This window comes from Sander lucioperca, chromosome 12 (genome assembly GCF_008315115.2).
Source record: "Sander lucioperca isolate FBNREF2018 chromosome 12, SLUC_FBN_1.2, whole genome shotgun sequence".
Taxonomy (NCBI): Eukaryota; Metazoa; Chordata; class Actinopteri; order Perciformes; family Percidae; genus Sander; species Sander lucioperca.
The window spans coordinates 13,342,433-13,358,161 of NC_050184.1; the positions used below are offsets into that span (position 1 = coordinate 13,342,433).

The 15,729-nt window shown below is 42.2% G+C and overlaps 1 protein-coding gene across 1 annotated transcript in view; it reads right to left on the minus strand.

Annotated features, from left to right (window-relative positions):
• Positions 1-1,143: 1,143 nt before the first annotated feature.
• The window catches only part of LOC116040807 (V-set and transmembrane domain-containing protein 2-like protein), a 55,122-nt gene continuing 40,536 nt past the window's right edge, over positions 1,144-15,729 (minus strand). Inside the window, exons 2-4 of the mRNA XM_031286460.2 lie at positions 5,939-6,108; positions 5,494-5,538; positions 1,144-3,794 (exon numbers count right to left, since the gene is read on the minus strand). Coding sequence (XP_031142320.1) covers positions 3,327-3,794; positions 5,494-5,538; positions 5,939-6,108 — 683 coding nt within the window. The 3' untranslated portion in view covers positions 1,144-3,326. The remainder of the gene's footprint in view (positions 3,795-5,493; positions 5,539-5,938; positions 6,109-15,729) is intronic.

A 15,729-nucleotide genomic window follows, 5' to 3' on the forward strand; every position in this document is an offset into this window, starting at 1 on the left:
ACATACTGCTCTGAATTTCGCGTTTTTCACTGTCACACGATAAACTCACAGGTGCTGCTAATGGGTATCGTAGCTTCTCGGCCCCGGCAAGTTTGAAGAATGAAACATAGAGGACCATGTATTTTTAAGACATTTTTTACACTACACTTGTGAGGTGGCTCAATTGGAAATTTAGATGTAGTTATTTATTTTTTAATATCCAGGTAGCTTTTAGCATTGACTTAATGTGGGGCCCTATGGAATCTCTATTCTATTCTTCTATATATTATAGCTTTCTTTAAATTCACAATTTCGTGATTTTGTCCATGATTCTGTAATCACAGGAGCTATTGGGCTCTACATTAATGCTGCCATTAGTCTGTGACTGGCCCGAGCCGGGCCCTTGTCAAAAAAGACCGGGCTAAACAACTTTTCTGGGGGAAACACTGCAAAGGCTGGAAGAACTCTGCCCCATGAGGAAGAGCCCTCACTAACATTTGAGCTATCCTGCCACACACATCACATATGCTGTCTGCAGAAGAGACGTCTAGGTGCACCAGGTTGTGTAACTATGGCGGAATTGAACGCCTCATGACAGGGATAGTGGCCAATCTATCATTGTACCTGTTATCACTCAGAGCCTTACAGGGTGCTCGGGATGTTTAAATGAAGGAAACAGGAAGCCCCCTCCATTATCACACCACCTCACTGATGGGAGGGCCTGGAGCCTCCCCACCTCATCGCTCCATAATGAATGTATGAGCCTTCTAGTGTGAAACAAGATGGCCATGTGTTTTGTTTTTAGCTGGCCTGGCTTAATGCTAGCGAGCACGGCACAGTGCCTCTTTATCTTTTACTGTGCTGTTGCTATTTATCCTGCTGCCAGTGCTGACAATAGCACCATTAGTCATCAGCAGCAATGGGAGTGGGGCTTTGGCAGCACCTATTACACACAGGCAACTGCCTAATATCGTTTCTCCTTAATGCACACAGACAGACACACACAGAGCACGGGGCAAAAGCTAAACCACAGCTGACGTACACCCACAATAACCCTTTAGATATAGAAGTGTAGTGACTGTTCAGGAGGGTCGAAATTAAATCTAAGCTTGTTGTGGCTTTTGCCTTTTCACGTCTCTAAATCAATGAGAAAATGACCATAGATTCACTGTTTCATATACAATTTATTTCATTTGATAAAGCCATACACTTAGTGTGAGACCAAACATTCTAGAAGAAATGTACATTTTCCCTCTTTTTTTAACCGTGATCTCTTCTTTACAAAACATCAAATCAAAGTTACTCGTGGAAAAAAAAAAAACTCCTCCATCCAATAAAGCACCCTCCCAGTCTGCAGGGACTGCCAACAATAACAGGAGCGCTGTAGTTCCTCTGATGGATAATACAGCATGGCCTTGAGACAGACTATATTTTGAGGCGGTATGGGCAGCCAATTTCCGTGTTTCACTAACATTTCCCTCTTCTCGCCCTCACTGCTCAAGGCTTTTTATCCAGTATGTTACGCACATTCACTTTGTCCCATTTGATCCCTTCAGAGTGAAGTATTGTGCACTTCACACAAGCCTCTAAGCAAAGAGATTATCAACAAGTTACAAAATTGGCAGAAGTAAAATGGCCTCTTAAATCCTTTCAGAGCAAGTCCCAAACGGCACAAAATGAATCCCCACGTTCAAGCTCATTAAAACACGGCAACACTCATGTTTGCGGCCCTGCACATACAGTACAGTAGTTTAACAAACACTGCTTAAGTACTAAGATACATAAGGAAAACACCTTTTCTGAGCAGCTATGAAGAGAATATGTCATTCATCTGTCTGTACAGCACTTCTGGAGAGCAGTAAAGCAACAGAAAACTGCTTTGGAAAACAAAGATCTATTTGATAGGACTTCTAAAGTAAAAAGATTCAGAACAGAATGGAATTTCTTTTATTAAATGAACCAAACAAATAAATGACAAAAATATTAACACACTGTCTTTGTGTATGGTTGGTTGAAAAAGTTTTAAGAAAATTACTGAACATGCACTCACTTTATTTCATATTATACAGTCATATACACAGAGTGGATTAGAGGCTTGTAGTGGAGAGGATTGAGGCTTTTTCAATGATTGATGAGCATTGGGCCAGAGCATCGGAATAAGGGAACTAAGCTGGGATATGAATACAGCACTGCTCTTTCCAAAAATTATCTTGCAGCCAGTTCACATTTCTTCCATTGATTTTTAGTGGATTCAGAGGCACAAAAAGTCAGATTTTTTTTTTTATTTAGTGGCACAGACTTTGATCTATTTATGGCTTTCCAAACAGATGGAGTCCACATGGAACAACAGGATTGATCAACACGATTGATTTCTCTCAGCCTAAATAGCCATGGATGGATTAAACCTGCAGCACAAGAGGTGAACAAAAATCATGTTTTCTGTTGAGCTGCAAATTTATAAGCTCAAATGTGCTGTGGGGAAAATAAAGCATGTGATGTGCTGTGTTTGAAAAGCACACAAATGTGGAAGAAATCCCACACTGCCACTGTATTAACTCCAACTCAACTAAATTGAGGCTGTATCTGTCCTTGATGAGCACTGCTGCTCTGGGACCTTGATGAGTTTCTGCTGAAAAAAGCATGTTTCTTTCCCCCTGCGAGTAAACAGAATAAATTGCATTTTACAAATTTTGCACCATATTCATGTCCATTATTTGAACACACAAAAAGATGCAATGAAGCTAGTGCTATACATAAAAAGCTAAGGAATCAGACTCGACAAGATTTCCAGGTAAGAATTACAGACGGTTTAGTTTCATTCAGCGCACACTCAGAATAAAAGGAACATTTTCTTTTACTGGGCACAGACCCAGTTACAAAAGGTATAACATTATACTTTTTTTCTGAGGGTGTATCAAATGAGAGAGTAAGGCAGTGGAAGAAGTATGAGCCTGAAAGCAGGGTTGTGTCATTTACAGTATCTAAAGTACAAGTGTGGAACAGAGCATGGGTTAATAGTAAGACAAATCTTTCTTTTTTTGTTGGTGCTGTGACCAGAAACAGTGGAGCTGCTTAGATCTACACATCAGCTCCCCTTGCAGAAAGTCATGAAGCCAGGCTTTACAGACAGTGAGCAGTCCAACCCAGACCCATGCACAGCAAGAAAAAGCTACATTCCCCAGCACAGTTTACAGCACTGTGCACTGAACAAGCCATACTGTACATTTCTAGGGATTCTGGATTTGTGCACACGCTTGCACTGTGTGGGAAGAATAGCTTTTTATGCTGTAACACACATGTTATGCAATCCTTGTGTAATCTATCACTCAGGTGTAATAAGCCAACATCTACAGTGCACAGCTTGGCTCATTGGTGCAGTCATTGTCGCTATGGTTACTGTCTACGTCCCTCTTCTTCAGGTCTCTGCCTGCCTTGTGCTGCTGACTGATGCCGCTGTGGCTGTGGCCGTGGTGGGCCGGCGATGAAGGCCGCTTGCCGTGCTCCTGGGGGTGCCCGTGATTCTGGTGATGGCCATGAGCGTGCACTTTGGCGCCACCGTGAGACTCCATGCTGTCCCCGTCGACAAACGCCACTCCTCCTTTGGTATCGTCCAGGGCCTCGAAATTGTCGTTGTGGTTACTGTTGATGATGTCGCTCTCTGGCACCACCTGCAGGTAGGCTCTGACGCGGTGGTGGCGGGCACCTGCGACATCGCTGAAGTCGATGACACGGCACTCGTATGTGCCCTCATCAGACGGCTTGACCCGGGAGAGGCGGAGTTTATGGGAGATGTTGCTTCCTACAACCTTCACAACCTGACAAAGATGGACGAAATAAAAAGAGGAAAGCAAGAACATATGATGAGTCTGAAAAATAAGTCACAGCCTACTAAATAAAAGCATTAACTTTTGTAGTAGAAATGCACAGTAAGTCAGTGGTATACAGTTGGGTTGCATATTAAGTACTCTGGGGGCGCTTCTGTTAGTTATTTAGGGGTAGAATGGTTCTGGAGAAACCTGCAAGCAGCAATACCACAGGCCAAGCAATCGGCCTGTTTGTAAACAGGCACATTTTGAACGGGCATTAGCCTGTTTAAATACATATAAAAGGTGCCTATCATAAATTAGGCTTTGCTGTGTTTAAAAAAAGAAAATAGGCTTAGCACATGTAGGCAGACAGTTACATAAAGTGATAGAGAGATACAAAGACAGAATATGAGAGCTTGATGCTGAAATCACTTCTATATTGTATGGCCTGGATACACTCTACAGCCGCACCTACTCCAGGCCAATCACTCCCACTCACACATACTCAGACAAAGTTGCTGCTTAACAAATTCTATTTGTGGCCCTGGAATTATGAAGAGATTACATGATGAGAGACTAGAGACATTGTGACATGTGACACACCAAGATATAAATACGACTTTGTTTATCACCCACCTTCCTCCCTGTGACTGCAGCAGATGTATGTGTGCCAGTCCCTGCATGTGCATGTGTGACTGTATGTAAAAGCGTAACGTTTTGTAGCATTATTCATTCAATTAACAGTTTGTGTCTGCATGTTTTTGCTCTGCTATATGAATGTGGGCCAACATTCATTATATACAGAAAGCTCATAATGATTTTCCAGCTGTACAGCCTGCAGTGTTCGGCTCCACACACACACACACACACACACACACACACACCACCACCACCACCACCACCACCACCACAGCTGGTGCTTTCATTATAGCGAGTCAGCAACAGCTTACCTCTTGGGAGGAAGGAGAAAGGCTTCATGTTTTTGTATGCATGTGTTTGTCTCTGCACTACACATCTTTGCATATATATATATATTTTTCACTTTACATGCCATTTTATTTATTTATTTATTGCTCATTTTTGTAATTTTAAAGTCGGTGGAGAGATATTGAGCGAGAGGATTATGTGTGGAGGTAACGTGCAGTAGATCCATAATTCTGCTCATATCTGCAAGCAATTATGAGGAAAAAGTCAAAATTTGGAGTCACATTGTGCTGTCTTCCTTAGTAAAAGGCCCTCCCTGCTTGTTGTGGGAAAACTGTTCGCCTGAGTGAGTACCTTAAAGTCTCTATGGATACCGGAGGAGAAATAAAAAGTTCTGCTGACTTCCCAGCCTGTCCCCTTCACTGTTTATTATTTGGATTTGGTGTTGCAGTCATAAAGATGCAGAAGCCTTTGTAAGAATCTGAAGATGATGCATCGCAAGCCATGCCCACCAGTGCCGCCTGCTCTTTGGCTAACACTGTGATTCTACAAACCCATCTAGGATGAAGTGAACATGTTGATGTGTCGTCTGGGGTGTTTACTTCACTAAGAGCTGCAATGAGTGAAAATCAGTTTCTTGTGTGTAATAAAGCACAAGTACAACATCTGCGGATCATCCAGAGCAAGACGTTTTAATTCATGAGGGTGCCTTATTTTATCATGTAACATCAAGGCAAACAGAAGGTTTTTCTCAGATAATGACAGCAGAAAGTGGTTAACTCACACTTATCTTTGTAGCATCCTTTGGCATCTTCTCCTCAGGAGCCACCTAGAAAAAAAAATCATTATTAATTCATTATAACAGTTAGATTTGGGGATATAAACATAAAATGGGAATATATGAGTGTTCTGTTAACTAATAGATAAATCCTCATTAATCCATGCAGGTAATATATGTCACGAGATAAAACTGTGCTTGATTAACTGATCTGTGATTCTCCCAAGTTTAGTTTTTAAGTGTCATGTATTCCTCAGGATTGATGTTTATCTTTTCTATTAAAGCTAGGAATGATGTCCAAAACTATATTTTAAAAAGTTATTAGAGTTTGTAAATATCCTTTAAGCTAAAGCCTGAAATAGAAGCTGCTGGTGGATAGTTTATTTACAGCTGTTGCATTATAGTTCATTATTTCCCATCAGAAGGCAGTCAGATCCTGTTATAAACCTACTTCATTGGTTGTCCAGGGTTGTCTGTCTGTCCAGTCCAGGTGGTTCCTGATGTACCACCACTGGATCTCCAGTGAATACGAGGGCGTTCCCGCCCCTCTGAAGGAGCAGGCCATCTCCACGTCCTGACCTCTTTGAGCACTCATATCATGAGGCACCTCTGTGAACATGGCTGGACAGACACAGAAGAAAATACAGTTGAAAAATGGTGTATGGCATTCAGTGCCGGTAGAAGAGAGAGAGTATAAAGATGATGCCCTATAGCAGATTTACCAGAACAATTCATTAAAAGCGGATATTTTTGGGTTTAGTAGACACACACACACACACACACACACACACACACACACACACACACATATATTATTAATAATAAATGTATTTTTGTTATTATAAATACACAAACACACAATATACTGTATCAATAATTAAAATAAATCAATTGTTCATATTACTGTCTGTAATTGTAATTTTGAAAAGTGTGGTGTCATGGTATTGGAGAGCAGCAGCTGGTCCTTCCGGCTGTATCAAGCCTTGCCCTGGCTTTGATGTGTAATTAGCACGGTGCAGCACGGTGGCCCAATGGTTATCACTGTGGCCTCACAGCAAGAAGGTACAGGGTTTGAACCTTTCTGTTTGGAGTTTGCATGTTCTCTGTGTTTGCTCCGGGTGCTCCGGTTTCCCCCACCACTTAATTGAAAACTGCTTTGGATAAAAGCGTTAGCTATTTATTATCACACCTGTTACACCTTGCTACTGAGATTAACTGAAAGAGCTCTGGTCTTGTCATTTGGAGGTTCACAGAGCCAAATGTACTGTATAAGTAATATTGCTTAAATGTAAAAGTAGACAAGTATATCTACATTTTGACGTATAAATAGTCTATGAGAAATAAGAATTGTGACCGTGAGAGCAAGTTAAAAGTTTTAAGACGATGTTCTCTCTCTACTGCACTGTAGCTGTGACATCACCCACACTAAGCAGCCCTTAAAAATGCAGAAAAAGCATAAAGAAGCACTAAAGTTTTTTTTAAAGATTATGTTTTGGGCATTTTTAGGCCTTTATTTGACAGGACAGCCTAGACATGAAAGGGGAGAAAGAGGGGGAACGACATGCAGCAAAGGGCCACAGGTTGGAGTCGAAACTGGGCCCGCTGGGTCGAGGACTGAGCCTCCGCACATGGGCGCGCGCTCCACCAGGTGAGCTACACAGCCACACAGAAGCACTAAAGTTAAACAGTGATAACAAAACAACTGTAAAAGATATCAAAATGCTGAATCACTTTCTAATAGCTGAAGGGTTTGTGAATAGTTTAAAGTTTGAATGACCTCTCTAGGTCAAAGTATGTGGGAGGAGTAGCATTTCGAAGTGGAAGAAGCCTGAAGATGATTTGAAGATTGCTCCTTTGACTTTCAATGTAAAAAGAAAAGTTGGTAGAAAATATTTGAATACAAGCACAAATGTCATTAAAGAGCTGAACATTTTGATATTTGACTGGTTTTTGTAACTGAAAGAATGCAAAAGTAGTATGCAACCAAATATCTTACGGAAGAATCGGATTACAATACTGTGAATGCTGCTGAGTCAGCAATCACACAATAAGAGTATGATTAGGTATGACAAATAACAGTCATTGTGCGAAGGATGTTGCTATTGAAGCACATCGGCACACTAAATAAAGTCGTAAAAAAGTCATAGTATAGTATGTTGAAAAAAGTGATAAAAAAGTCATAGTATATGGAAAAAAAGTGATAATATAGGCATAGTATAGTATGTAAAAAAAGATATAAAAAGTCATATAGATAGATAGATAGATAGATAGATAGATAGATAGATAGATAGATAGATAGATAGATAGATAGATAGATAGATACTTTATTTGTCATTCTCACAACACAGATGAGGAGAACAAAATAAGAACTCAGGTCTCGGTACTGATCAACAAGTATAGTGATTAATAAATAATTAAAAACATTCCTTCACAAGCCCTATCCTACTTAAAACAATTACAAATTAAATAAAATAATTTACAAAGACAGTATCAGAATAGCAGCAAGTAAGTAAATAAAGAAAGTGCAGTGCTATTTCTTGAGAGACTCAAAGGCATGGCAGTGTGGAGTTCATCAGTCTGACCACATTTGGGTAGAAGCTGTTCTTCAGCCTGGTGGTCCTTGCCTGGATGCTACGCAGCCTTCTGCCTGAGGGGAGGTGGGAAAACAGTCCGTGTGCAGGGTGGGTAGAGTCTCTCATGATGCAGGTTGCTCTGTCCCTGCAACGGCTTGTGTAAATGTCTGAGATGGCTGGTAGGTCACATCCGATGGTCCGTTTTGCAGACCTTACCACCCTCTGCAGCATCTCCTTCTCTGACACTGTGCAGCTGCCATACCACACAGTGATGCAGGAGGACAGGGTACTCTACACCACACACCTGTAGAAGGAGCTGAGGATGTTGATATCCAGCCTTGCCTTCTTCAGCAGGAGGGGGGGCAGTGCCTATATATTATGTCAAAAAAGTGATAGTATAGTATGTCAAAAAAGTAATGAAAAAGTCATAGTATAGTATGTCAAAAAAAATGATTCAAAAGTAATAGTATAGTATGTCGAAAAAAAGATAAAATAGGCATAATATAGTATGTCAAAAAAAGTCATAGTATAGCATGTCGGAAAAAGTGATTAAATAGGCATATGATTGTATGTAAAAAAAAAAAAAGTGGTAAAAAAGTCATAGTATAGTATGTCTATAAAAGCCATAAGAAGTCATAGTATAGCAAGTTGAAAATAGTCCTAGTACAGTTTGTCGAAATAAGTGATAAAAAAGTCATAGTATAGTATGTCGAAAAAAGTGTAAAAAAAAGGTCATAGCATAGTATGTCGTAAAAAGTCATAAGAAGTCATAGTATAGCAAGTTGAAAATAGTCCTAGTACAGTTTGTCAAAATAAATGATAAAAAAGTCATAGTATGGCACGTCGAACAAAGTGATAAAAAGTCATAGTATATAGTATGTCAAAAAAAGTGATAAAAAAGTCACAGTATACCATGTCGAAAAGTGATAAAAAAGTCATAGTCGAAAAAAGTCATGAAAAAGTCATAGTATTGCATGTCGAAAAAAGTCATAATATAGTATGTTGTAAAAAGTGAGAAAATAGGCATAATAAAGCATGTCGAAAAAAGTGATCATAGTATAGCATGTCAAAAAAGTCATAGTATAGTATGTCGTAAAAAGTCATAGTGAAGTATGTTGTAAAAAGTCATTAAAAAATCATAGTGAAGTATGTCGTAAAAAGTCATGAAAAAGTCAAAGTATAGTATGTCGAAAAAAGTCATAGTATAGTATGTCGTAAAAAGTCATGATAAAGACATAGTATAGTATGTCAAAAAAAGTGATAAAAAAGTCATAGTATAGCATGTTGTAAAAAGTCATAGTGTAGTATGCTGTTAAAAGTCATAGTATAGCATGTCGAAAAAAGTCATAGTAAAGTTTGCTGTAAAAAGTCATAACAACTCAAACTAGGGCACAACCTCAAAGTGATCGTTCTCAGCCACTCCCTTTGTTCGCTGACTGGACAGGTAAAGATTGGCCGGAGAAAACCCGCGAATATACTGCAAACCCAGACGACGTACTAAAGGAAAATGAAAATTGAGGAAGTACGTAGGAGGGCAGAGCCAGGCTGTGTCGTAAAAAGTCATGAAAAAGTCATAGTATAGTATGTCGAAAAAAGTCATAGTGTACTATGTTATAAAAAGTCATAGTATAGCATGTCGAAAAAAGTCATAGTTAAGTATTCCGTAAAAAGTAATGAAAAAGTCATAGTATAGTATGCCGAAAAAAGTGATAAAAAGTAGTAGTATAGGATGTCTAAAAAAAGTCATAAGAAGTCATAGTATAGCAAGTTGAATATAGTCCTAGTATATCCATCCATCCATCTTCTTCCGCTTATCCGGTAACGGGTCGCGGGGGTAGCAGCTCCAGCAGGGGACCCCAAACTTCCCTTTCCCGAGCCACATTAACCAGCTCCGACTGGGGGATCCCGAGGCGTTCCCAGGCCAGGTTGGAGATATAATCCCTCCACCTAGTCCTGGGTCTTCCCCGAGGCCTCCTCCCAGCTGGACGTGCCTGGAAAACCTCCCTAGGGAGGCGCCCAGGGGGCATCCTTACCAGATGCCCGAACCACCTCAACTGGCTCCTTTCGACGCGAAGGAGCAGCGGCTCTACTCCGAGCTCCTCGCGGATAACTGAGCTTCTCACCCTATCTCTAAGGGAGACGCCAGCCACCCTCCTGAGGAAACCCATTTCGGCCGCTTGTACCCTGGATCTCGTTCTTTCGGTCATGACCCAGCCTTCATGACCATAGGTGAGGGTAGGAACGAAAACTGACCGGTAGATTGAGAGCTTTGCCTTCTGGCTCAGCTCTCTTTTCGTCACAACGGTGCGATAAATTGAGTGTAATACCGCACCCGCTGCGCCGATTCTCCGACCAATCTCCCGCTCCATTGTTCCCTCACTCGCGAACAAGACTCCAAGGTACTTGAACTCCTTCACTTGGGGTAAAGACTCATTCCCTACCTGGAGAAGGCACTCCATCGGTTTCCTGCTGAGAACCATGGCCTCAGATTTAGAGGTGCTGATCCTCATCCCAGCCGCTTCACACTCGGCTGTGAACCGATCCAGTGAGTGCTGAAGGTCACAGGCCGACGATGCCATCAGGACCACATCATCTGCAAAAAGCAGCGATGAGATCCCCAGCTCACCAAACTGCAACCCCTCTCCACCCCGACTACGCCTCGATATCCTGTCCATAAATACTACAAACAGGATTGGTGACAAAGCGCAGCCCTGGCGGAGGCCAACTCTCACCTGAAACGAGTCCGACTTACTGCCGAGAACCCGGACACAGCTCTCGCTTTGGTCGTACAGAGATTGGATGGCCCTGAGAAGGGACCCCCTCACCCCATACTCCCGCAGCACCTCCCACAGTGTCTCCCGGGGGACCCGGTCATACGCCTTCTCCAGATCCACAAAGCACATGTAGACCGGTTGGGCATACTCCCAGGCTCCCTCCAGGATCCTTGCGAGAGTAAAGATCTGGTCCGTTGTTCCACGACCAGGACGGAATCCGCATTGTTCCTCTTCAACCTGAGGTTCGACTATCGACCGAACCCTCCTTTCCAGCACCTTGGAGTAGACTTTACCGGGGAGGCTGAGAAGTGTGATACCCCTGTAATTGGCACACACCCTCTGGTCCCCCCTTTTTGAAAAGGGGAACCACCACCCCGGTCTGCCACTCCTTAGGCACCGTCCCCGACATCCACGCAATGTTGAAGAGGCGTGTCAACCAAGACAACCCCTCCACACCCAGAGCTTTAAGCATTTCTGGACGGATCTCATCAATCCCTGGGGCTTTGCCACTGTGGAGTTGTTTAACTACCTCAGCAACTTCCACCAGGGAAATTGACGACAATCCCCCATCATCCTCCAGCTCTGCCTCTACCATAGAGGGCGTATTAGTCGGATTTAGGAGTTCCTCAAAGTGCTCCTTCCACCGCCCTATTACCTCCTCAGTTGAGGTCAGCAGCGTCCCATCCTTACTGTACACAGCTTGGATGGTTCCCCGCTTCCCCCTCCTGAGGTGGCGAACGGTTTTCCAGAAGCACCTTGGTGCCGACCGAAAGTCCTTCTCCATGTCTTCTCCGAACTTCTCCCACACCCGCTGCTTTGCCTCTTTCACGGCAGAGGCTGCAGCCCTTCGGGCCCTTCGGTACCTTGCAACTGCCTCCGGAGTCCCCTGGGATAACATATCCCAGAAAGACTCCTTCTTCAGTCGGACGGCTTCCCTGACCACCGGTGTCCACCACGGTGTTCGTGGGTTGCCGCCCCTTGAGGCACCTAAGACCCTAAGACCACAGCTCCCCGCCGCAGCTTCAGCAATGGAAACTTTGAACATTGTCCACTCGGGTTCAATGCCCCCAGCCTCCACAGGGATGCACGAAAAGCTCCGCCGGAGGTGTGAGTTGAAAGTCTGTCGGACAGGGGCCTCCTCCAGACGTTCCCAGTTCACCCGCACTACCCATTTGGGTTTACCAGGTCTGTCCAGAGTCTTCCCCCACCCTCTGACCCAACTCACCACCAGATGGTGATCAGTTGACAGCTCTGCCCCTCTCTTCACCCGAGTGTCCAAAACATACGGCCTCAGATCAGATGAAACGATTATAAAATCGATCATTGACCTTTGGCCTAGGGTGCTCTGGTACCAAGTACACTTATGAGCATCCCTATGTTCGAACATGGTGTTCGTTATAGACAATCCATGACTAGCACAGAAGTCCAACAACAAACAACCACTCTGGTTTAGATCAGGGAGGCCGTTCCTCCCAATCACGCCTCTCCATGTGTCTCCATCATTGCCCACGTGCGCGTTGAAGTCCCCCAGCAGAACTATGGAGTCCCCTACTGGAGCCCCATACAGGACTCCATTCAAGGTCTCCAAGAAGGCCGAATACTCCGAGCTCTTGTTTGGTGCATACGCACAAACAACAGTCAGAGTTTTCCCCCCCACAACCCGCAGGCGTAGGGAGGCGACCCTCTCGTCCACCGGGGGTAAACTCCAACATAGCGGCGCTCAGCCGGGGGCTTGTGAGTATCCCCACACCCGCCCGGCGCCTCACACCCTGGGCAACTCCGGAGAAGAAAAGAGTCCAACCCCTATCCAGGAGTATGGTTCCAGAACCGAGACTGTGCGTAGAGGTAAGCCCCATAGTCCTTCTCCGGGAACCATCACCTTATCGTGGTGGAGAGGTTTGTGTGTCCCTATGAACCTGAGGGCTGTGTTGTCTGGAGCTTTGTGCTCCTGGTAGGGTCTCCCAAGGCAAAGTGGTCTCAGGTGAGGGGCCAGACAAAGAATGGTTCAAAAACCCTATGAAAAAACGAGGTAGAGATGATGTGACCCTGCCCGGAGGAAGCCCGGGGCCCCCGTCTGGAGCCAGGCCCAGATGGAGGGCCCGTCAGCGAGCGCCTGGTGGCCGGGTTTGCCACGGAGCCCGGCCGGGCACAGCCCGAAAAAGCTACGTGGCACCTCTCTCTCCAACCCATGGGCCCACCACCTGTGGGAGGAACCGCTGGGGTCGGGTGCGCTGCCACATGGGTGGCAGTGAAGGTCAGGGGCCTCGACGGACCAGACCTGGGCAGCAGACGCTGGCTCTGGGGACGTGGAACGTCACCTCTCTGTGGGGGAAGGAACCGGAACTTGTGCGGGAGGTGGAGCGCTAGTCCTAGTATAGTTTGTTGAAATAAGTGATAAAAAAAATCATAGTATAGTCTGTTGAAAAAAGAGATAAAAAAGTGATAGTATAGTATGTCAAAACTAGTCATTATAAACTAGTAATTATATTGTAACTGAAATAATGCAAAAGTAGTATGCAACCAAAAATCTTACGTTAGAATCGGATTACAATACTGTGAATGCTGCTGAGTCAGCAATCACACGATAAGAATGTGATTAGGTATGACAAATAATAGTCATTGTACGAAGGATGCTGCTATTGAAGCACATCGACACACTAAATAAAGTCGTAAAAAAGTCATAGTATATAGTATGTCAAAAAAAGTGATACAATAGGCATAGTATAGTATGTCGAAAAAAGTGATAAAAAGTCATAGTATAGTGTGTCAAAACTAGTCATTATATAGCATGTTGAAAAAGGTCATAAAAAAAGTCATAGTATAGCATTTCAAAATAGTCATAGTATAGTTTGTTGAATTAAGTGATAAAAAGTCTTAGAATAGCGTGTCAAAAAAGTGAAAAAATGTCATAGTATAGTATATCGAAAAAAGTCATACCATGTTGAAAAAAGTGATTAAAAAAAGTCATTATTATTAGTATGTTTAAAAGAGTGATTAAAACGTCATAGTATAGCATTTCAAAATAGTCATAGTAATGTTGAAAAAGTGATAAAAAAAAGTTGGTAACACTTTACTTGGCGCTAATTGTTAGCACACAAATTGCACTGATTAAGTTTGGCATAGGACTGGACCTGTGTGCAAAGTTTGTTGAGTTTTCATGCATGGGAATATGGATTTCTTAGGAAGATGAAGAAGAACAATAATACCGGCAAAATAGGGTCCACGCAGCTTTGCTGCTCGGCCCCTTATGAGAGAGATCAAAGAGAGTTTTTAAAGGAAGAATAACTATAATTTAGCCTCTAAGTACAAAATGAATTGTTGTTGATATGTGTGTTTAGGTTTAGGTTTCCCTTTTGTAACATTTTGTGTAACTTGTAAAGAACATTGTTAACGGGAACGCTGCTTTCAGAGAAAGAGACAGTTATCGGAGATTGAGTAAAAGTCTAAAAAATCTGTCAACTCTTTTTCAAATGAATCTTAAAATATAGGAGAATAAAAAATCTGACAACCATTAAGAGTCATTAAAACATTTCACCCTGTGTCTCAGTTTTTGTTAAAGCCTCTGCAGAATTCTTAACACATTAAAGGTTCTGTGTCTTTTTAATAAAGTCACTAAAATGACAAAAAAAATAATCAATCAATCTATTAGTAATAAGGAGAAAGTATAGTGTAAAATGCTGTGCTGAGGTCAGGAGTACAAACACTGAGCAGTCATCTGCATCTGCATTCATAAAGATCCCTTTTCAGTGCTAAATTTATACATGGTCTAGAGCAAAATGATCAATACATTTTAACAAGGCTGGGGCTGCAAAAATCATGTCAAATACATAAAATACTGTATATGTTTGTTCCTGATGAGAAGTTGCATTATTTGTGATTTTATTATCTCAAACCACAAGTTGAGGTGAATCGGGCCTCTGATCAGGATGACTCCTAGACCCCGAACACGTTGGATAGGTTATATATCTTGTCTGGCTTGGGAACATCGCAGGATAGAAATCCCAAGTTTCCATTAATTATAGTTTGACTAGAAAAGTGTCTTATTCACTGACATTTTCCCACCAAAAAATTAGCCACAAGTAATAATCCAGCTTCAGGGAAACTGATTTTTTACAGGGTGCAAGGTTTGGCACAACACCTCAGCAACAAAGGCACTTAATTCCATAGCAACAAAAGACCGATAGCAAAGCCTACAAAGAGAGGCAGCATTTAAAAAATAATCCATATTTTATTTGTATTATTTGCACATATATTAAAAAAAAAAAAGAGAGAAAATTTAAGAAAAGGTTTTGAACACTGTGCAGAAGAGGTTGGAAGCAAAAAGCGGCCTCAAAAATAGATAAATATAAATATATGCTTTTAAAGTCCTTCACAGGTTGATTTTTTTGAATAACAATAATGTAGATGTTGATTGTAGTGATGGAAGTCCTCTGTATTTCAATGAATATTGATTAAGGGAAGCCAGACAATACAGAATATGAAAGTCTTTAGAGTGTCTTATGGAATAGCAATAAATGTCTGAGGAAGATTTAAAACAATTTGGGAAAACACTAGTCAAGTAATGAGTTTAGTTAGGTGTAGATATTTATACATGAATACCCAAGTCTGGTATATGTTCACATTAAAAATTGATAGAAGTGTGTATTTTCTGAAGAGAGGAGCAGATGAGTCAGTCTCTCACTCTCAAAAATGTCTTGGATTAGGAAAATCTTATTGAGATTAGTGGGACAAGTGATGGCCCAAGCAATATTACAATACATAATATGAGGTTATAAATTAAGATGTAATAAAAAGTTAAAATACAGGTATGAATTGCCAATCCAGCACATCCTAACCTTAACTACTTTTTCTATATGTGGAATGCTACTAAAAGTGACATAGCATTGTTTTAACAG